Source organism: Jaculus jaculus, chromosome 2 (genome assembly GCF_020740685.1).
Source record: "Jaculus jaculus isolate mJacJac1 chromosome 2, mJacJac1.mat.Y.cur, whole genome shotgun sequence".
NCBI lineage: Eukaryota > Metazoa > Chordata > Mammalia > Rodentia > Dipodidae > Jaculus > Jaculus jaculus.
This window is the reverse complement of record NC_059103.1, coordinates 109,627,465-109,651,307: the sequence shown is the minus strand read 5'-3', so window position 1 is coordinate 109,651,307 and position 23,843 is coordinate 109,627,465. Positions and strand designations below refer to the sequence as shown.

The following is a 23,843-nucleotide window of genomic DNA, read 5'->3' as shown; positions in this document are numbered from 1 at the left end:
AACTGAAGAAAGTTCATAAATTTAAACTATATCAAGTGCCCAGATGTTATAGTCTCAAAATGCAAGTACACTTTTATTGTCCACATGTGCTTTAAAGACACATTATCTAAGTAGTTCCTATTTTCTTTAACACTGTCAATGGTGTTAGTATGCTCATTAAAAAAAAGACATTATCATTGGAAGTGAAACAGACGCAAAACTGTTTGTGTTAGGAAATGTTCCATATATTTACATGAGGAAAGCTCCCTAACATCTGTAAATTGAATGCAATATTTCTTAATAAATATGAGAAGGCAACTCTCAAGTGAATAACTATTTGTGTATTTGGCTCCCAGCTGCTCAATACTCTCAATATTTCCGTGATCTTGCTGGGAATGGAAGTTTACCAAGGTTACCTCATACAGCACATTTGACTCCTGAGTGGAGGAGGGCTGCTTTATGCATATTTCCTTGCTTTTTTTCCATATGGCTTTATGGGTTCATATTTTATCAGTAATTCTTTTATTTTCTAATCCTTCTCTTAGGAAAAAGACTTTTTTTCAAAAGACTTTCATTCTGTTATTGGGGCCATTAGTGGTTCTTAGAATGAACATCAGTGCCTCTTAAGTAGATTATGTCATCCATTATGAAAACCAGGGACAATCCTAGCTGGTAAACATTTGTGATAGAATAACACCCCCTCTGTGTGCCCATATCCTAGACCTTAGCATCTGTCATGTGGTTTGGCAACAGGGAATTAAGGCTACTAACCAGCCTTCTCACTGGGAGATGAGATTATTCTAGATATGAGTTGCTGTGAAATTTCATGTTGCTTAAAAAGACAAAAGAAGAGGGCTGGAGAAATGGCTTAGCGGTTAAGCGCTTGCCTGTGAAGCCTAAGGACCCCGGTTCGAGGCTCGGTTGCCCAGGTCCCACGTTAGCCAGATGCACAAGGGGGCACACATGTCTGGAGTTCGTTTGCAGAGGCTGGAAGCCCTGACGCGCCCATTCTCTCTCTCCCTCTATCTGTCTTTCTCTCTGTGTCTGTCACTCTCAAATAAATAAATAAAAAATTTTAAAAAAGACAAAAGAAGAAAGGAAAACTTTAAACTTTAATTGATGTAAAGCATGTCTCTATAGAGTATGTTCTGTTGTTCTGGTAGTATGTTGTTAAAATTGTATGCTAGTTTATTTACTTTTTACCTTTGAAATAAGTTTTCACTATGTAGCCAGGCTGGACTCCATGGAGTATTGGAATTACACGTGTGCTCCAGACACTAACTAAATTTCTAAAATTCTAAACTAACCTAGCTAAAATCCTAAATTTATCTTGCAGTCATGAAGCCACTGATAAGGTACAGATGGAATTAATGTCACGTACACTGAGACATTTCACTCTCATGCCACTTAACTCTCGTAACAAATTGCTCTTGTACACTCTTTCATTCTCAGTTCTGTTTTACATATAATTTAACAATTCAGTAACATTCCCTCCCCCCCCCATTTTGTTTTTGTTTTTTCAAGGTAAGGTCTTGCTCTTGCCAAGACTGACCTAGAATTCACTATGTAGTCTCAAAGTGACTCCAATTTACAGTGATCCTCCTATCTCTGCCTCCTGAGTGCTGGTCTTAAAGGTGTGCACCACCATGCCTAGCTCTCAATTTTAGTAACTTTATTTTATCAACATTTCTGTGTAATCTGCTATTTTGTCTGTCCATTTTGATTCTTGACTGTGACAGCTGCTCCTCTTCGAACTATAATTTTCAGTAATCTCTTCCTGCTTGCTTCTTCTTCATTTGTTCTTCAGTTTCTTAAATGTTACCTGCAGCTCTTTGGTTTCTATAAGTAAAAATTCCAACTGGTACTCAGGGAGTTTAAATCCTTTTGGGTTGGGAGTGGTGACCGTCATTTAAGGGGTCCTTTCCTTTTGATTGATAAAACTTACGTTGTGTGATCTTCTTTCCTTTTATCTCTTTATTTTCTTTGCTCGTCCTTGCACATCTCTATATGAGGTATTTTTCTCAAGCTCCTTTGGTGTTCAGCAGTTTGATAGTCATTAATTTATCCAGGACTTGTCATATGGGGCAAGAATTCCTTCAAACCGTCATAGTGTTGGGAGTAGAGAATATTCTGTTTGCCAATTACTGTGAGCCCATTCAGATTTTTCCTCCATGACAAACTGAAATAGGTGGAATGGAATATTTAATAATTTGAAGGGATATTCTGATCATTCAGAATATATAGTCCATTTCAAATATACTTAAAAGAGAACAGCATAGATTAATAAATAATTAGAAATAACTCATTTATATAAGGAAAATATCAAGTAGATGTATGTTATATGCAGTCATTGTTTTTCCTCTGGAGAAAAAAGTTAAGTAAACAAACTTTAAGTGCTATAAATACATAACAGTGTATTTTGGGTTTCTACAGGTCCAAAGGACGATAGCTAAGCAGATTCAGATGGTGAGACAGATTGGCAAAGGTCGTTATGGGGAAGTTTGGATGGGAAAGTGGCGTGGAGAAAAGGTAGCTGTGAAAGTATTCTTCACCACAGAAGAGGCCAGCTGGTTCAGAGAGACTGAAATATACCAGACAGTCCTGATGAGGCATGAAAACATCCTGGGTGAGTGAGAGTCTGCACCATGGTCAGGTGTTCCTGATGTTCTTTTCATATCTGTCTAGACCTGTAATGGAACTTATAGACAGGTTCTTTCTGTGAGGGCCCAGGTTTTTGATGGACGACCTCATCGGAGAAATATCTAAGGTGCTTCTGTAAATGGATGGTGGGCTGGAAATGGAATGCTCTCAGGTGTTTTATTTATTTTTCCCTTCAAAACAGGAAGTGCCAATGTCATACTAGAATTTTGTAAAAATGTGATCTGCCTGGACCATTTGAATAGAAGGGGACCCAGTCCATGTTATAAATGCCTTGAGTGAGGTTTTGCTCTAAATACCATGTTTTGTTTGAATACATAATAGCATGAAGGAATTTAAATACCACTGATTAAAAAGAGGTTGTGTTTTCAGATATAAACTCTTAATCTTTCTTTGTCCTTCCAATTCTGATTATCACTACTTAGTTATTTAATGCCATCATAGGTGTAATCAGAAAATTAAAAGAGAATCTGAATAAAAGATATATGTGAACATAATGTTATTTGAGCACATGAATTATCCCAAGTCTTTTTATCTTTGCCTTGTAGGATTCATTGCTGCAGATATCAAAGGGACTGGGTCCTGGACTCAGTTGTACCTTATCACAGACTACCATGAAAATGGTTCACTTTATGACTATCTGAAGTCCACCACTCTAGATGCTAAGTCCATGCTGAAGTTAGCTTACTCTTCTGTCAGTGGCCTGTGCCACTTACACACAGAAATCTTCAGTACTCAAGGCAAACCAGCAATTGCCCATCGAGATCTGAAAAGTAAGAACATCTTGGTGAAGAAAAATGGAACTTGCTGTATAGCTGACCTGGGCCTGGCTGTAAAGTTTATTAGGTTAGTATCAAAGTAAACAAATACACATTTAAGGATTACTTTCTGTTGCTTATCTGTCTGTAAGATATTTAAGTCATTTAGGAATGTCATAAATTTCAGGGTTTTTTTTTTTTTTTGAAAGAAAGATACTACCAAAAATTTTCTTTTTGGTATTACAGTATATTCTCATTAGTGATTTGGTTTAGCAACTATTCTTTTTATGGTATAGCAGTCAGGCAGCTGTATAGAAGAAGAGATAGTTAATAGGAATCTGTTGTTGAAATTTCACATAATATTTCTAAATATGAATAGATTTCAGGGAAAAGCCACCATGTGTATGGTTGTATATGGTACATGTTTATTCTGGTACAAGAAAGATTATTTGCATAGGTCCTTTAAAACAGCTGATATCTAGTACTATGATAATGTAGCTTAAACAGTGAACACAACACCTAGGAACACATATCAGAACATGTTAGTCATGGTTTGTGCACCTAGGTGGGCATGACATTCTGCACAGCAGGGACACGTCCAAAGCTGTGGCTCTGTTTTACTCGACTTCTCTTTAATGAGGGTAGCTCCTTTTATCTAGGAAATGATTTAATTTAAAATTAAAATTAAAATTAAATTAAAATTAAAAGACATGGTTCCTTTGGGAGAACAAAATAAGAGGAGTTGATGAGCCACTAGAGTCACAGGTCATCATGGAAATACCTTTTAGAACTGTCAATTCCTCACTTACAGATGACAAACTGAAGTTTTTCATCTTTAACAACAAAGCAAAGGAAGTAAATAAGGCTATAAATTTGGACTTCTGGTCAAGATGGTACTACCTAACCACGCTTCACCACATGGGGGAAGGAAAGGCAAGATCACTGGGGGCCTTTAGGGTCTGAAGTTCCTAGCAAACTTCCAGTGGGAGGGTGCAGAGGACCAAAGTAGGGAATCCACTGATTCCCATGGTCTTGGGTAGCCCACCAGTCCCCCAGCTCCTCAAATGACAGCACCATCTGCTCTACCTGCAGGCTACATGGACCCAGACCAGCTGGCTAGCATTTCTCCCTCCCTCCCTCACTGAGCTTTCCTCCATCTCCCAGCCACCAGGACCACCATCCTGGTCAGGACCTCCATTCCAGCCACCGCCCAACAGTGCTGTGGACCAGGTTCTCTCCTATACTACCCTCAGGGTATGCAGACAAAGGCCATCCATCTTGCATTCTTCCATCACTAACTCCCTCCCTTCTCTCATCCCTCCCTCCCATGGTATTCCTCCTTCTCACAACCAGGACTGCTGCCACATCCCCCCACTCACTGCATCACCAGCCCATGCCATCCCACCCAACTCCTTCTCAATCACATCACTGACCATGTAGCAGTCCATCCCCTTCCCACTTTGCTGCAACACCAGATCATGTTGTCCCGTTTCCCTGTCCCCCTGCCCCATCAGGCCACCTGACCATGCATTCTACTATCCCTACCCACCAACAAATGAGCCCCTCCACCAGGTCTTTGGGTCCCCACCAGAGCTGAGTGGATTCCTCCCACCTGAGCAGACAGGCCCCCTTGTCATGAAATGCTTAATGTAGTCAAACATAAAAGGGAGTAATCACTTAAATCACTTCAAGGGTAAACTGCAGCTTCTTCCTGAAATAAATAAGATTCTCATACTGTGATGGGCAGACCACAGCACAAAAATTAAATGGAAGTAAATCCAACAAAATTTCCCAATCCCACAGTTTAACTCTGTAATCAAAACATAGTAGACACAACAGGATCAGAACTCCAAAATGAAGACACAAGCTATGCGATCCTGGCCAGGAAATTAGCAGAACTTGCAGAAAATTGACAAAGGTCCAACAATTGTATGAATGCTGTCCTCACTAGATTAGACCTAATAGAAAAAACAAGGAAGGCTTCCAAAGACATTTAAGTGATCTGAAGGAGAGTGTGGTCCAAAAAAAAAAAAAAAAAAGAAGACCTCAATAATCAGTTGGCTAAGCTCAATGAAGAAATCAATAAATGAAAATGCAAGCATGAATTCCAGGAAGTATTAATAAAGTCAGAAAAATTAAAAATTTAAAGGGAACTTGACAGAGGGATGGATACTATACATGAAAAGGCATCAGAAAATACAAACCAAATTGAACAAGTCTAAACCTCTATAGAAGCTTTCAAGAACAGAGTCAGTCATTTGGAGGGCAGAACCTCAAAACTGGAAGACAAGACAGAATAAACAATTTATGAGTTCAAAAATTTGAATAACTTCAAAACTTTTTGTTGTTAGAATATGAGGGAACAGTGGGATACCCTGAAATATCCTGACATTCAGATCATGGGTGTACCAGAAGTGGAAGAAATTCAAATCAAAGGCATGAAGAACTATTTCAACAAAATTATTGAAGAAAACTTTCCCACCCTCTCAAAAGAGAGTCACATCAAAATACAATAAGCTAACAAAACTCCAAACAGATTGGACCAAAGGAGAAATTCTCCAAGACATATTATTATTAACACTCTAAACATCAATAACAAAAAGAAAGTCCCAAAAACAGCTAGAGATAAACAACATGTTACATATAAAGGTAACCCTATCTGAATTACTTCAGAATTCTCAATGGAAACTGTGAAAGCTAGAATGGTCTGGAATGGAACAATGCAAAGTCTAAGAACCTGTGGCTTCCAAACTAAACTACCCAGCAAAAGTATCCCTCAAAATAGATGGTGAATCAAAGATTTTCTATGATAAAAGTCAACTCCACAATTTTATGAACACAAACCCAAACCTACATAGAGACCTTCAGGGAATTCTCCACACAAAAAAAGTCAAACAACCACCCTCAAGTGACTATAAGAATCAGATCAGAGCCTACCTTGAAAAAAAAAAAGCAAAAGGCAAAAAAAAAAAAAAAAAAAAAATAGTTCAAGAAAACTTTAAGCCACATGAACCACCACAATATGGCAGGGATTAAATCAAACCTCACAGTTATTACCCTAAACATTAATGGCCTTAAATCACCCATCAAGAGACATAAGCTAACAGGGAAATATGAAATAAACAGGCATTGCTATACTAATACCAGATAAAATAGATTTTAAACCAAAAGTAATCAAACAAGACAAAGAAGGCCATTTCTTAGTTATCAACAAAATAATCCAACAAGAGGATATCACAATCATTAATCTTTATGCAGCAAACACAAGTGCACCATAATTCATAAAAGAAAACCTGCTTAATAGGAAAACAGAAATAACCACCAGTACCATCATAGTTGGGAACTTTAATACTCCACTATCAGCAATAAATCATCCAAATAGAAAAATCAACAGGGAAGTAAGAGAGCTCAACAAAACCATAGGTCAATTAGACCTAATAGATATCTACAGAACTTTCTACCCCAAATCTACAGAATTCACTTTCTTCTTAGCAGCCCATGGAACCTTCACTAAAATAGATCACACACTGGGCCATAAAGCATGCCTCCATATATTTCAGAAAGTTGACATGTATTTCTTGCATGATATCAGATCATGGTGCTGCAATGCTAGAAATTAACAATAAGAGATTCACCAGGAGCTCCATCAGCAACTAGAGACTGAACAACATGCTTTTAAACAATAAATGGGTAGTGGATGAAATAAAAATGAAATTACAGAATTTTTAGAATTGAGTGACAATGAGAACACATTGTACCAAAACTTATAGGGAACAATGAAAGTGGTCCTTAGGGAAAAATTCGTAGCACTAAATGCCTTCATAACAAAGACAGAAAGATTCCAAATCTATAACCTAACCATCCACCTAAAGGCACTGGAAAAACAAGAAGAATCCAACCCAAAAAGCTTCACACAGAAAGAAATAATCAAGATCAGAGAAGCTAAAAATGAATTGGAAACTAAGAAAACAATAAAAGTGATGAAAAAAGAGGTAGTTCTTTGAAAACATAATAAACAAGATTGATAAACCTCTGGCCAGTTTGATCAGGTGAATAAAAGGGTCACTTCAAATTAACAAAATTAGAAATTGTACAGGCGAGATCGCAACAGACATAAGTGAAATTGGGAGAATCATCAAGACTTATTTCTAAAACCTCTACTCCACAAAATTGGATAATCTGAAGGAAATGGATGAATTCCTGGACACGTACCACCTACCAAAGTCAACTCAGAGCATATTAATCTCCTAAACCTATCACACCCATCAAGATTGAAAAGGTAATCAAAAACTTCCCTAAAAAGAAGAGTCCAGGATCAGATGGCATCTCAGATGAATTCTATCAAACCTTCATGGACAAATTGAAACCAATTTTTTCTCAAACTGTGCTACATAATTGGAGAACAGGGAAAGCTCCCCATCTCCTTATGAAGCTAGTATCATCCTTGCTCCAAAATCAGAGAAAGATACAACAAGAATAGAAAACTATAGGCCTATTTCCCTGATGAACTTAGATGCAAAGATCCTGAACAAAATCCTCACAATCCAAATTCAGCCACACCTCAAAAGCATTATCTACCTAGAGCAAGTAGGCTTTATCACAGGAATTAAGGATTGGTTCAACATATGGAAATCTGTCAATGTAATATACCACACAAATAAGCTTAAATGCAGAAACCACATGATCATTTCCGTAGATGCAGAAAAGGCCTTCAACAAAATACATCATTACTTTATGATCCAAATTTTGGAGAGTAAAGGCATGGATGGTTTATCTCTCTACATAATAAAGGCTATATATAAAACACCTAAAGCCCAAATATTACTTAATGGGGAGAGACTTATGGAATTCCCATTTAGATTAGGAACAAGACAGGGGTGCCCTCTCTGACCTCTGCTTTTCAACATAGTACTAGAAGGCATAACCCAAGCAATAAGACAGGAGAAAGAAATAAAAGAGATACAAATTGGAAAGGAAGAAGTTAAGTTAGCCCTGTTCACAAACAACATGATTCTATACATAAGTGACCTAAAAACATCCATCTCAAAACTCTTAAAGATGATTAATTCCTTTAGCAAAGTAGCATGATACAAAATCAATGCACATGAATCAGTAGCCTTTCTACATGCAAAGGACAAGGATACCAAGAAAGAAATTAATAACATTGTCCCATTTTCAATAGCAACAACAACAAGGAGAAAAAAAAACAACCTTAGAATAATACTAACCAAGGATATGAAAAACTTATATAATGAAAACATAAAAACACTGAAGAAAGAAATTGAGGAGGACTGGAGAAAATGGAAAGACCTCTCATGCTCCTAGATAGGCAAAATTAACACTAAAAATTACCAAAAGCAATATGCACATTTAATGCTATTCCAATAAAAATCCTAGCAGTTTTCTTCATAGACATAGAAAAAATGATCCCAAAATTCATATGGAATGGCAGCAGGCCTTGGATATCCAAGCATATTCTCAGCAAAAGAAACTCCTCTGGAATCATTGCCATACCTGATCTAAAGTTATATTATAAAGCCGTAGTTACCAAAACAGCATGGTACTGGCATAAAAACAGGATTATAGACTATGGGAACAGGATATAGGATCTGTACTTTAGGTCAAGTAACTACAGCTACTTGATATTCACAAAGGCCCTCGCAATAAAAACTGAAAAAAAAGACAGCATCTTCAACAAATGGTAATAGACAAACTAGATTACCATATTCAGAAAAATGAAACTAGACCCACACATCTTGCTATGCACAAAAATCAAATCCAAATGGATCAAAGACCTCAATATAATACCAGAAACTCTGCTACTACTGGAAGAAAAAAAGATAGGAGTAACTTTCCACAATATAGGAGAGGGAAAAGACTTCTTAACAAAACCCCAGTAGCTCAGGACCTTAAACAATCACTCAACCACTGGAATCTCAGGAAACTAAATTTTTTCCACAGACAAACATACAGTAAGCAGAGCCAATAGATGTATACCAAATGGGAGAAAATTTTTGGTGGCTATACAACAGGCAGGGGCCTAATTTCTAGAATCTACAAAGAAAACCTAAACAATAAAAAAAATGAAACAATCCACCCAAAAAGTGGGGCAGAGAACCCAACTGGAAGTTCTCAGATGGCAAACACACATTTAAGAAAACGTTCACCATCCCTAATGATCTGGGAAATACAGATTAAAACAACTAGTAGATTCCATTTTATCCCAGTAAGGATAGCACACATTAAAAAAAATCAAATGAAAACAAATGCTGGTGAGCATGTAGAGAACTAGGGACCCTCATTTACTGTTGCTGGGAATGTAAAATGGTACAACCACTATGGAAAGTAATATGGAGGCTCTTACAAAGCTTGACTATATAGTTAACAACAATTATTTCTTTACTGGGCATTTACCCTAAAACTTCCAAGCCTCAGTTCAAAGATATTTGTACAACCATGTTTATAGCTGATAAATTCATAATAGATAAGAACTGGAATCAACCTAGATGTCCTTTACCAGACAAATGTATTACCAAGATGCAGTATATCTACATGATGGAATTCTACTCAGCAGTTAGAAAAAAATGAAAAAATTGAAATTTGTAGAAAAATGGTCGAACTTGGAACAGATCATACTCAGTGAACTCACCCAATCACAGAAAGCCAACCATTGCATGGTCTCACTCATCTATACCTCTAACTGGTATCAGCCTGAGATGCAGACATGCCTAATAGGCATCTTGAGGACTGGCCAATAAGGAACGGTGTGGCTGGAGGGGAGGGTGAGGTGGGGGGATCACAAAACTGAACCCGAATGGAAATGGTGTCATAAAATCCTATATTCTGGAAGACAGATTAAAAGGTTGAACTTTCATTAATACCTTAGAGGGAACACCTGAATCAAAGGGCCCTGGAGAGAGTAAGATGAAGCCTAACCTTAATTTTCTCCTGTGTCTTTCTCTCTCTCCTCTTCTTCTTTTCTTTTCTTCTTTTTTTCAGTGTAGCCTTGAACTCACGGTGATCCTCCTACATCTGCCTCACAACTGCTGGGATTAAAGGCATGTGCCATCACACTTGGCTTCTTTATCTTTTATATTACCTATGTTTTTCTTCCTTTTTTTCCCTCGGAGCTGGCCTGTAACTCCCAGTACCAGGATGCTGTTAACCTCCACAATGAGCTGTGAATCAGAGAGATGCACAAGGTCCCCCCCCCCCCGCCAAAGAAAAGACAGACTTCTGTCAGAGCACTTTATTACCCAACAAACGTTAATGGTAAGGGTGAGACCCTATTGCCAAAAACACTATATGCAGGGAATATAGAGAGACCTGGCTGGAATCTGGAAAAGAGCCAGTCCCCAGACAGCTTGTCTAATGAAAGAAATGTGTTACATGAGTTACTGGGGTAAAAATGACCAATATCTGTCCAAGCAACTCAAGGTCCAAGCTACTCAGCTTACTTGTGTGAAAACAAGTGCAATAGTGGCACACAGCCATGGTGGGTAATCAACTGCTCTTGGATTGGCTAACAGATCCACCCACTGGAAAGGAACCCATAGCTGGAACTGGGAAAGAAGTCAGAGTCATATCTAAATAATGAGTTTGCTCTCCAGTATCAGGCTCCCATCAATCTTGGGCTAACAGAGGGCCTACACCTATTAAATTATCTCTAAACTGACAATGGTTATACCATTTAACCAGTGCTGATTTCACTCTCTATTGGAGAATCTACTTCTCTTTTTCAGATGGTTGCAGAATCTGAGGAGAGAATCACCCCATTGCACTCCACTAGGGCTTCAGCTGAAAAGATAGAGTAAATGGGAAAATGAGCAAGAGTGCTAATTTCTTGGTGAACTTGATTTCAGCACAAGGGTGAAGGAGACAGGCATACAAGACATTCAACACCTACCAAATCAGAGACATAGAGGGTTCCAAGTGCCCATCACTGAAGGCAATAAAAAATGAACCCAACATGGCTCAGGGAATTCATGGAAGAAGGGGCAGAAAGATTGTTAGAGCCACAAGTTGGGACATTATGCACAGAGACATTGCCTCTTTCCCATAATTGGTGGCTGCCCCCACAATGCATGACCTACAATTCCCATAGGGATAACAGACATCCCCAATGAGGAGGCTCCCTTTGGTGGTGTGGGGGGAGAAATGAGGGTGAGTATGGTGCCAACATACACTGTTTACACAATGTTTATTTCTATAGCCATTCAAAAGAAGACTGTAAATTTAACTTAGAAATGTGAATCCCTTGCAAAAAAGAGTGTGAAATCCTCTTTCTCTTCTTTTTGTGAAATTTATCCTTTTCATATCTCTTTCACAATAAGCAAATAGAGAAGGAACTGCATAATTCTCTGGTGTGTCTGTAATTACCAGTCTTTCTTCCCTTTCTCTTTTACATTTCTTCCAAGAGGTCTGAGGGGCCATCTTCTTTCTTATCCTAATGGGTTGTAATGTCTTGTAACCTGTCGTCTTCTTCTTTTTTTTTTTCATTACATTTTCCTTCTTTTGCATCTATTTCATTTTTTGTTAATATATATTATACTCTGTTTTTCCATTCTTCCTTCAATCATGAAACTATGTACTTACCTTGACATCCAGCCTTGAATTTATTTGTGCACCCACTCAGGCACCCATCTACATACTGAACATGGATCTACCCATGTAGCAGTCCATGAGCCCACCTACTCATTTGTCTATCCATCAGGCATGGGCAACTAAGCATCAAAGGAAGACTGTTAGAGGATTGCAGAAGTCATGCAGCCAATGCTAACTCTAGAACCAACCACTTAGTTAATCTGTCAGGGTAATGTGTCTTCTTGTACCATGTTTTGGAGATGGTGTGATTTCATAATTTCTTTTTCTTTTAAATTTAATTTATTAGTTTTCTTTTCAGCAAATACAGGCAGTTTTGTACCATTGTTTAGGCTCATCCATGATCTACCCCCTACCAATGGACCCTCCTTGTTGAGGTAAATGGGTCCTGCATTGTGAAGTTAGCCCACAGTTATTGGTACAATAAATGTCTCTGCATAACATGACCCAACATGTGACTCTGACATTCTTTTCGCCCCCTCTTCCGCAAAATTTCCCTGAGCCATGTTGGGTTCAGTTTTGGTCTCCTTCAATGCTGAGGTGTTGGGGGCCTCTTAAGCTCTGGCTCTCTGATTTGGTAGGAATTGATTTTTCTCTGTGTTGGTCTCCTTCCCCTTTGTGCTGGTATCTGGTTCACATGAAAGCATCACCCTTGCTTGTTTCACCAATTGTCCTTAGTTTCAGTCGGGCCCCTTTTCAGGTATGTTGGGGCAGCTCTCTCCTTAGGATCTGCATCTATCTGAAAAAGAGAAGCAGATTCTCCAATGGAGAGTAAGTTAGCACCTGGATAATTGAGATAACACTTACTTTTTTTGATAGAGTTTAATAGGTGTTGGCCCTCTTGTACCCCATGATTGATGGTAGCTTGATATTGGAGAGTAGGCTTATGTTTGTATATGGTCCTGACTTGTTTCCCAGCTCCTGCTATGGGTCTCGTACCACTGAGGGGATCAGTTAGCCAAATCAAGAGCAGTTGGTTCCCCACCATGGCTGTGTGCCACTATTGCACTTGTGTGGGCATCACAAAAGGTTATTTTCTGCTAAGTAGGTTAGACAATGAGTTGCTTGGACAGATATTGGTCTTTTCCCCCAGTCGCCCATGTAGCACCTTCTGGCACTAGACACGCTGACTGTCTGGGGACTGACTCTCTCCTGGCTTCCAGCCATGCCATTCCATTTTACGTGTCAGCTGCATATGGATTCTTCAGCAATAGGGTCTTACTACTGGCCTTTGGTGGGTCATCAAGTACTCTGGCAGAAGTCTGTCATTGTTTTGGGAAACCTTGTAGGTTTCCCTGATCAAAAGCTCATTATGGATGGTAACCCCAAGCTGGTAATGGGGGTTACAAGTCAGTGCCCACTAAGAAATTGAGGAAAAACATAACTACTATACAAGAGTTAGAGAGGAGAGAGAGAGAGGGGAGAGGGAGGGAGGGAAGATGTAGAAGATTTAGGTAAGTCTTGATCCTACCCTCTCCAGTGTCTTATGGTTCAGGTGTTTCCTGTAAGGGTCTAGTGAAGGTTCAGCCATTTGGTCTGCCTTTTAGGAAGTAGAATTTTATGGTACCATTGCTGTTTGGGTCCAGATTGTAGTATTGTGTGAACATGTAGTTAGGCTCCCTTGATGCAATGAATGCTCTCTTTCCTAACTCTCTTCTCACTCTAGTGCTTACCATTTTCTGCAGCCATGCTGTGTACTTTATACTTCTCAAATCCTCAAGTTGTTTGAGTGCATTTTTGTGATTATTGAATACTCATATCTCCTTCTTTGTGTAAAGCCATTAATGATAGCTACAGTTGCTACCTCAAAGACATCTTCTTTTCTTATTCTTAATCATATTTTAATTAGTGTTATATATTCCAGTGTGATCTTATACATATTATGCTATTTTCCACACTGTTTTACAATGATCATTGATTCATTGATTACTTATCTCTTTCTCCCAATGAAGTCAGTCCCTTGAAGATATGTATATGACATGTAGTTTTCAAAATTCTATCCCATTGCATTTGCTATTATCGAAGTGTTGCCTAAGTTTACGTATTTGAAAGAGGCAGATACACACACATACACACACACACACACACACAGAGAGAGAGAGAGAGAGAGAGAGAGAGAGAGAGGGGGAGAGAGAGAGAGGAAGGAGGAAAGGAGAGGAGAGGAGAGGAGAGGAGAGGAGAGGAAGAGAGGAGAGAAGAGGAGAAGAGAAGGCGTTCTTCAGAGACTCCAGCCACTGCAAACCAACTCCAGACATATATGCCACCTTGTGCATCTGGCTTATGTGAGTATTGGGAAATTGAACCTGAGTCCTTAGGTTTCATAGGCAAGCACCTTAACTATTAAGCCATCTCTCCAGCCCTTAATTTTTTTATATACTAGATAAATGAATGACTATATATGATTATAGGAGAAAGAAAAGAAGCAATTGATCATAGCTCCAAACAACCTATGTATTCTAGAATAAGCCCACCTTTTCAGTTTCAGATTGAATAAGCTCTCTAATTTGTTTGTTTTCTTTTGTACCATTAAAATACCTTTTTTCCCTTACATACTCCCCACTTATTACTACCTTGATTTTAATTCCAGATTCCTTAGCTTGGAGCCAACTTGATTCTCCGGGTACCTGTATCCCTTCTCAGAGATGCCAGTAAGGCACCTTATCCACCCACATCCAAGAATAATGTCATTCTCTTCTGTATCCTGTAGTGAGCTTTGGGCTCATGTCTACCTAAGATTGTCACTAGTCACTGGGCATCTTGAAGGCAGGATCAATGCCATATCAAACAGTATACCCTTTTTAACATGATATAGGAAGTTATATATTACAACATCTCTACTACTTCAAGTTAATAAATGTAGGAATAAGAAAGTAATTGAGACCCCACATTTTTTAGAGACTTAAGAAAAAGAAAATAATTACCTATTATGTTTCTAAAATTTAGTTCTGGTTAAAGTAAGGGGAATTAATTTCGTAACCTCTCAGATTTCATTGGATTCTGACTCTAGGTAGTAGAAGGGACAATAAAAGGGCTGTATTTTGGCCAGTTCATCAAGGGAGGAGAGAGATTAGCATATTAGCTCAGGTATTGGCTATACATACTAGACCTCAGTTTTTCTTCTAGAAAAAGGTTATATTTGATAATTTCGCTTTTTTGTTTATTTTTATTTATTGATTTGAGAGCATCAGACAGAGAGGCAGAGAGAGAGAGAGAGAGAGAGGATGAATAGGGGTGTGCCAAGATCTCCAGCCACTGCAAACCAACACCAGACACATGCGCCACTTTGGCTTATGTGGGTCCTGGGGAATCGAGCCTCAAATCAGGGTCCTTAGGCTTCCCAGGCAAGTGCTTAACCATGAAGCCATCTCTCTACCCCAGTTTCACATATTTTTTATTTTAATTTCCTGTGTGCCGTAGTTTGTCTGTCCCAGGCTCTTAAGCCTTCTTTATGCAACTCTTTGGCTTTCACACTTCCTGATAATTTCCTGCTTTGTATATGCATGTGCAGATATCTAGGGCATTTTATTGCAAGTGGAGTCATAGCTAAATTGCTGCTCAATTTTCGTAAATGAACTTCCTGTGAGAATTTAATTTTCAATGTTCCATTTCCATGGCAGTAAGTGTTTTTAGGTCATTTTGGGGAGGTTCTTGGGAAGTTGAGAGTCACAGAGAGAGCCCACTGATTCTTTAGAGACTTCCTGTTCATATAATATTTTGCCCCATATTGGTTTCTTCTTGCTGATGCATTTACTGCTCAACTGAGATTTAATTCAGGTGATGCCCTGCCCTATGTCAACACCACCCTGCTGTTCCTGGGGAGGAGAAGCATTAGCTCATAAAGTGCTTGGAGGAACTTACTGCTTTTCATGATCCACACTGGAGGATGAAGCCTCTCCTCTGGTACTATGGTATCAGAATAAAGTATATTCCTAGGAGGAAAATAAGTCCTAGCTTAGGGCATCTTAGGTGTTAAATTGTAACCAGGAAAAGTACAGTGAAAGTCTATGGTTTTCAAATTCTCTCAGATATGAGAGAGGAGTTGCCCTGACATAAGCTACCAGAATTACCTGATTTTGTTTTTAATGATTATTTCTCTGTAATTCTTTTGGTTTGTATACTTACTATGTTGTTAAAAAAAAATACGACAGGGCTGGAGAGATGGCTTAGCAATTAAGCACTTGCCTGTGAAACCCGAGGACCCCAGTTCAAGGCTCCCACGTTAGCCAGATATACAAAGGGGCACACATGTTTGGAGTTCATTTGCAGTGGCTGGAGGCCTTGGCATGCCCATTCTCTCACTCTCTATCTGCCTCTTTCTCTCTCTGTCTGTCACTCTCAAATAAATAAAAATTAACATAAACAAAAAAATTAAAAATATGACAGGTAAATAGCTAACTAAAGTCACATACTTAAGCTCATTAATGAGAGCATCAGCATTCCTAGTCAAGGTTACTGTGGATACCACTACCATTTTTAAGGAGTTTTTAGTTGTGAAGTTCTAAGTTACTCTAAGGTTGGCTACACAGATTGGGCCTCCTAGCAGCACTGAGCCCCAATGCAAAGTACTATTGAAAGTACCCCTCTCTGGTGAGCATCTTGATGTGCCAACTCCACATGAGGAAATTGGTTCCACAGCCACTGAAGGATGCTATAAGAGACAAAGGGTGGGCTTACCCCTCTGTAGGCTCCTGAGAATATTTCACCCTTTAGAGTATATCTGGTCTAAGGGGTGATTAATATTCCACTGTGTATGCAGTTTACAGTCAAGAGCAGACATCATGAGCCAACCATGGCCTCCTTTGTTTGTCTCATCTTCTTACTTCTTCCCTGTGCTCTTTTAAAGCACTTTTCTTAGTTTTTCAAAAGCTTGTAGATTATTTAAGTGTTCAGAATTTGATTTTACTGCCTTTCTCTGTCTGCTAGCTTTTTATTCACTCTGCCTGTTCTTCCCTTTCTTCTGTATCTCGGGTATGAGCAACTTCCAGCAAGAAGTTCCACCCCAGGAGGTGATAGGTAGGGGGTGGAGCCCCACTGTGGGGTTTTAGGACTCCATTCCAGATCACTTCTCATTGTCTGGTGGTCTTGGATCACCTCCTTCAGGAAACATATGTCCAGTGTTTGATGCCATGGGAAATGAGAACTATTTTGGCCCATCAGTGGAATTTTGCATTACTAACATTTTCCCCCTAGAATTCCTGAAGCTTGATTAACATGAGAAATATTCCATATCAAGGCTAATAGAAATGTAACATTTTAAATTCCTCGTATTCTCTGCTACCATATTCAAAACTATTTTACCTGACCTTATAAGGCCCATGGGTCAGTGAATGCCTGGAGCACACATTGTTCCGAGTTCTATGGGTGCTCCCCTCTCATTTTCCTGATGAGTGGCTCTATTTCCAGCCTTTCTGCAGCTGACTTCCTTCTCATCATCCCACCTACACCTTCAGTGCACATGTATCTCGCCAGGCAATTGTGTCCTATAAGGGACATGCTGGGCCCCATCCACCCTGGTGTGCAGACAATAAGGAAGTGCACTGCTAAGAGAGAATGAAGAGATAATGTCAACACATTCCTCTCTCTTTTACCCCATGTGGTGGTGATGTAAACGAAGTCCGTGGTAAAATGTGTCTCCAGCAGGATGTGTGGCGCCCAACATCCTCTCCTTGGTATGGCTCATCCTGACACCTTCAGAGACATCAGGCTTGCTCTGCCGCTTTTGTTCCCTGCCATCACCCTCTCTGATCCTGTTTCTTATACACACAATGTCAGCCTTCTCCTTTGCCCCCAACCCTGTGGTTGAAGCAGTTTTCTTGAGAATGTATACTTATTATACTTACGTTTTTCCTGGTTTGGAAGAGCTCCTTGGACTATCATGCACATGGGAGAGTCTTTGGTCCTCACCATGAATCTGACTTTACAATATTGATGTTTGTATATAATCATAACACTACCATCTAGTGACTGGTCAAATATGCATTCCTGGTTTCCATGCCTCTGTAATATCAAATAAGGCAAGCCCTTCAGTTTGAGCTTCAAATAAAATTAGACTTTAACCTCCATATTGTACCTCTGTGGCCCTCTATGTTGTATAATAAAGTTCTGAAGTTCAAAGCCAGAAAACGTATGAATCTTAAACATTATTTCTTCCTGAGGAAGAATTTCCTGACATCTTGTATTTTCTTCAAATTGAGTTATTTATGTATTTATTTTATTTTCAAATTCTATTTAAGTCTTTATCTCTGTGGCACTCACATAAACAGTACAGAACCTTGTTCAGTCTAGTGGGAATATTAACTATAGATTTATAACAAAGGTAATCTATTCATGAAATTCTGAGCCTCCTCTTAAGTCATGATCCTTTGGCATCTGTCTCCCACCCATCTTCCTGGGAAAGGTAAAATGACCATGGTTCCCTGACCTCTAATGTATCCCCATGTTTTAAACAATATTTTCATTTCTCCTTCACAGAAATCCATCTTTTTGCTAATTTCATCCAATTTATAAATCCCTTTTGAACCTCTATCTTTGTCCTTGAAAAAAAAGTTTAGAGATGGCATGCATCTGATCTAGCATTAGTTAACAAGCATTAGTGGCCATCGAGTAGAAGTTACCTCACAGTCCTTGAACAGATGTCTCTATATCTTACATCCCCTGATGACATCCTGTCCTCCCAGATCCAAACGAACACTAAAGTAGCTAAGAGCAAGAATGGACTTGAACTGCTAAAATCTCCAGCCACTGTGGTCAGAATGATACCAGACTTGTCTGATGTGTTCTTGCAGGTCCTAGCTTAAAACAATTCTTGTGTGTTTTTCCCCATGATATGTATCCTCTTTCCATGTACAACCCATATAATTTTTCCCTGATTAGAACCTAGGATCCCTTACAGTAATCCACTAAAATATTCCCCTCATGGTTAGAAATAATGCACACAAACAAGACACTAATGAAATAATTGTTGTGTGCTCACTTGAGAGGTATTGACAGGTGGAGTAGGAAGTAGGAAATTAGAACTGGAGGTAGTGCATTTCAGTGTGGCATTTAAAATATATTTCCTTTTTTCCTTTTCGCACATGTATGTAGTATATTTTGGTCTTATTTTCCCCAACTACCATCTCTTATCCCCTCAATACCTATCTTCTTCCCTATTAACTCCATCTTACTCTCACCGTGATTTTAAACCATTGGGTTAAATTAGGGTTCCTTGCATGATCATGTTTAATCAATGTGGAGTGAGCAGTTTACTGGTGGCTACACCGCTGATGATCCTGATTCTCCCACCTACCCAGCAGCCCATTGGCTGCCATTGTCTACTTTGGGAGGTCTCGTGTATCCTTCCACTGATGGTGAAGTGTTGACAGACTCAGTCTTAGGCTGGCAACTTCAGCTTCTGTATATTCATGACTTTAATGGCTAACTATCCAGAAGATAGCATTTTGCCGGCTTCTTCTACATCCTCTTGTTTTTATATTCTTCTTGGTTTTAGTTTATCTTTAAGCCAATTCTCCACTACATTCCTCCTCAAAAGTTGCTAGATAAATACATGTTACAAAAACCCAGCATTTTTCTATTATATAATCTTATCACATGGCAAATACTGTCTTAACATCTTTCCCTAGTCTAGTAAAGTTCCCAGGACACTAAGACTTTATGCAGATGCTAGGGGCTATTTATCTGTTTTAATTAATTAATTAATTAATTAATTTTATTCTTTTTTTTTTTACAAAACAACTTTGTACTTTAACTTTTATTTTTGGAAAACAAGTTCTTTTTTTGCATCAGAAAACCATAAGGCATCTGATGGCATGCCTGTTTAAATAGATTTATGTGAAGGACTTGGGCTGGATGTAAATTTTAAAAGATTCTAAAATGAACGTTTATAGCTAGTCTTTGGGAATACAAACAATTGTAAGACAAAGAGGGATGTTAGCAGTGAAGTTTAAGTGAATAGAAACCATGTGGGGACAAAAATGGACATATGCCTCACCTGAAATTTCACCAAATGGTGCTGCATATCTTATGTTTCATTAGAGAATGAAGCAAAATCCAAGCCAGATATTTTTTTCTTTTTATAAGCCACTAAAATTTTTAAGTTTGGTATTGGTTGTCTATGAAAAATATGGTCAGTGAGGAATTTGACATGTGTGTCTGCTTTCCATATTGAGCAAAGTCAGCCTATGAGTATTTGAGAGGCAACAAACAATGATACAAAGAAAAAAAATTATACTTTCTTGGCACTAAATGGAATAGGAAGGCTATCCTAAGTTTTTCTACAAGTTTTGGTGTAATGAGGAGTTTCTCTACCTTTTCTGTTTTATAGTTTCTTCCCTCGTCCTGCCTGGGATTGTGTCTCTTCCACTTGGTGTCTTTACTTCTGGATAAGGGGTGGTATTTATGAAGTTGTTAACATGGGCCTGAGTCTTTCCTGGCAGAGATCATATGTGTTCCCTTTAATCACCATCCTAATAGTTGAGCAGTTTCAAAGCATAGACTCAGAACTCTGGTTCAGCTCACTGCACTGAGGCAATGGCTGCCATAGGCCACATTTTGGTCCTCTGGTCTCCATTCCTGTCCTCTCAGAAAGTGACAAGCACTAATAAATGAAATATACTCTGAAATATTCACAAAGCTAAACACATTATTTCTCATGATTCCTTTCTTCTTTAAAAACAAAACATCATTTGGTTCATAAAATGGCAGTCACTCAGATTTTCTTATACCTTTCCTTCCTTATCAAAGAAAACATTTGGAAGTCATCAGTCTTCGTCCTCCTCCCTTCTTGCTTATAGATTGAGAAGCCTCACAGTACCTGGCTTATGTAATATTCCTCTGGTACAGCTGAGTGGGTTCGTGTTTGCCTAGCATGTGTGAGGCCCTAGTTTGAACACTAGCACCACAAATTACTGAAAAATACAATACTATCTCAGGACAAGTTGATATGTGCACCTGCTCATTACAAAAGCAAAGCCATTAAAATGTAAGGGGAAGATGTATTTTTAGATATTTAGGCATAGTTCAGAGTTTAAATTTGATCTAGTAATAATATAACTTTATATATTACAGCTCCATTTGCAGTGGATGCTTAACCTGTGAACATTTCATTCTATATACCTTTTAGCAGGAAATATTTCTTGAGGAAATGTTTTATTTCCCCAAAGCTTGTCCTTTCCATCTTTCTGGCTCAAAGAGTCACCTCTGTCATTTGCAGGTTCTCTTCAGTGTTGACAGTGGTTTGCTTTACTTGTTTCTTAGTGACACGAATGAGGTTGACATCCCACCCAACACCCGAGTTGGCACCAAACGCTACATGCCTCCAGAAGTGTTAGATGAGAGCTTGAACAGAAATCACTTCCAATCTTACATCATGGCCGACATGTACAGCTTTGGACTCATCCTCTGGGAAATTGCCAGGAGATGTGTTTCAGGAGGTAAGAAAATGTCACTTGTGGCTGGGCTGGAGACACGGCTTAGTGGTTAAAGCACTTGCCTATGAAACCTAAGGACCCAGGTTTGAGTGCCCAGAACACATATAAGCCAGATGAATATGATGGCACATGCCTTTGGAGTTTGTTTGAAGTGGCTAGAGGCTCTGGCATACCCATTCTCTCTCCCTCTCCCTCTTTCTCTCTCTTTCTCTCTCAAATGAAATACATTTTAAAAAGAAAATAGTGATCATGAAAGGTATTAATAGGAGACATTTATAAAATATTTCCTTTATACTCAGGAATTAAACTAGCACCTTTTCTATGATATTAGGTTTCCTTCATTTTCCTCTTTATCTCTATGGATGTGGTCACCATCCTCCAGGAAATACTTGACATATCAGAACCATTTTGACTGAATGCCTCCTCACTTATTAGTGAGCACACTCTTCTAGACTTTGTCAGCTCCAGACTCTGACAACCCAAGCTTGTCAGACATCATCCTCTACTACTCTCTGTATTGTCTTATTGCTCATAGACTTTCTCCTGTGGTTGCATCATGAAGTCAGTTTCCTTCCTTCCCCTTCTAGTTTCTCACCTTACCTGCTGAGCTCCACTCCTTATCTCTGGGCCTTATTCTCTCTACTTTGAAGGGGTGATCCTAGAAACAGTAATGTGGGTGACATTCCTAGACTCACCTACTTCTTTACTTTCTGTGAAACTTCCTTATATACTGACTTGGAAACATCAGTTTTGTCAAGGGGAAATTCAAGCATCAGAATATTGTTACTACTCATGAGAGTTTCTCCACAAGTATAAGATTTTTGCAATAAGACAGAGTATAGTAGTCTAGAAGACATCTTTAAATACCTGAAGGTATCTTTGCTTGTACTATTGTGATTACAGTGACCATCTGTTCAAGGCTCTTGTGTATCAAGAATAAAAGCCAGGCGTGGTGGCACATGCCTTTAATCCCAGCACTTGGGAGGCAGAGGTAGGATCACCATAAGTTTGTGGCCACCCTGAGACTACATAGTGTATTCCAGGTCAGCCTGGGCTAGAGTGAGACCCTACCTCAAAATACCCCCCCCAAAGAATACATAGGTTATTCTACACACAGTTGTGCTATTAAAAATGCCTGATTCTGGGCTGGAGGGATGGCTAAGTGGTTAAGGCACTTACCTACAAAGTCAAAGGACCTCAGTTCGATTCCTCAGGACCCACGTAAGCCAGATGTAGTAGGTGGCGCATGCATCTGGAACTTTTTTTGCAGTGGCTGGAGGCCCTGGAACCCCCATTCATTTTCTCACTCTCTCTCTTCCACTGCCTCGTTCTCTCTCTCAAATACATAAATAAAAGTGAAATATTTTTTTTTAAAAAAACCTGATGCTGAAGGTATTCCTATGAATGGCCAATTTATAGCACTTTGAGAAAACATGAGCTTGACTTGAACTGTGAAAATATAGTGTCTCCATTAACTACTAGTAGGAGTGGGTCTTATACCCAGTGTTATAATGTTAGTTATTTGTAGTACCTTGGACAAGTTACTAAACTTATCTGTATTTCAGTGTTTTATTAAGAATGAGGCAAATTATTGTATCTGTCATAGAACATTGTTAAGATTTTAGCAAAAGTAAAGGGAATTTAACTGCTTGACACATACTGTTAGCAATATATATATTTAATTTCTATTTTGTTTTGTGAAGGCATAGCATATTTACATTCATATTTCAATATAAAGAGGAAAGAATCTACAAATATTTGTATTCATGAAGGTAGAAAGATTATGTTCAGTGATACAGCACATTCTAGTCACCTTGGGAATTCTGAGCCTTTTACAATCATAGGATCATGTTCACTTTGAAGTGAGAGAAGAGTTTTGCCTAAGGGAAAGTTCATGCAGTAAATTCTCTTTCAAAAGTTATTGAAAAAACAATCTCTCAAATACAAAGAAGAGAAAAAACCAAAATACAAATCAACTAATTTCATATGCCTTGATTTCCTGCTGTTTGAAGAACCTGTTCCCAGACACTTGGCTCCCTATTAAATTAGGCTTGTAGAAGCTACATGTAGAGATGTAGAGGAGAGTACAGGACTGCTTTTGTTTTCCTGAGAGTTTACAGCAGCTGAATCTAGAAACAGGAACCTACATTTGAGAGCTTATGGGCCAGACATAGAAGAAATGAACTTCAGTTTAGAAACAAGCGAGCTTGTACACAAAAGTGCCTCACTATCTCTACTGAAGTCACTTCACATGAAGATTAGGGAGGTATCCCTGCCTGAAGTTGACTTGTTATTCAGAGGATAGAGGCCCTGCTCTGTCCCACTCCATTTTTATAGCCTTGGCTCAGTTACTTAACCATTTGACCCAACTTTTCTTGGTAGAAATGTTACCACCTGTAGTGTTTATGCAGATTTAAGC

The 23,843-nt window shown here is 38.8% G+C and overlaps 1 protein-coding gene across 13 annotated transcripts in view; it reads left to right on the top strand.

The window, feature by feature from the left end:
- The window catches only part of Bmpr1b (bone morphogenetic protein receptor type 1B), a 382,398-nt gene that overhangs the window by 351,315 nt on the left and 7,240 nt on the right, over positions 1 to 23,843 (top strand). For all 13 annotated transcript variants that reach the window (XM_045143623.1, XM_045143629.1, XM_045143628.1 and 10 more), the window contains 3 exons: positions 2,413 to 2,605; positions 3,186 to 3,483; positions 21,252 to 21,427. In XM_045143623.1, the coding sequence (XP_044999558.1) occupies positions 2,413 to 2,605; positions 3,186 to 3,483; positions 21,252 to 21,427 (667 nt within the window). The remainder of the gene's footprint in view (positions 1 to 2,412; positions 2,606 to 3,185; positions 3,484 to 21,251; positions 21,428 to 23,843) is intronic.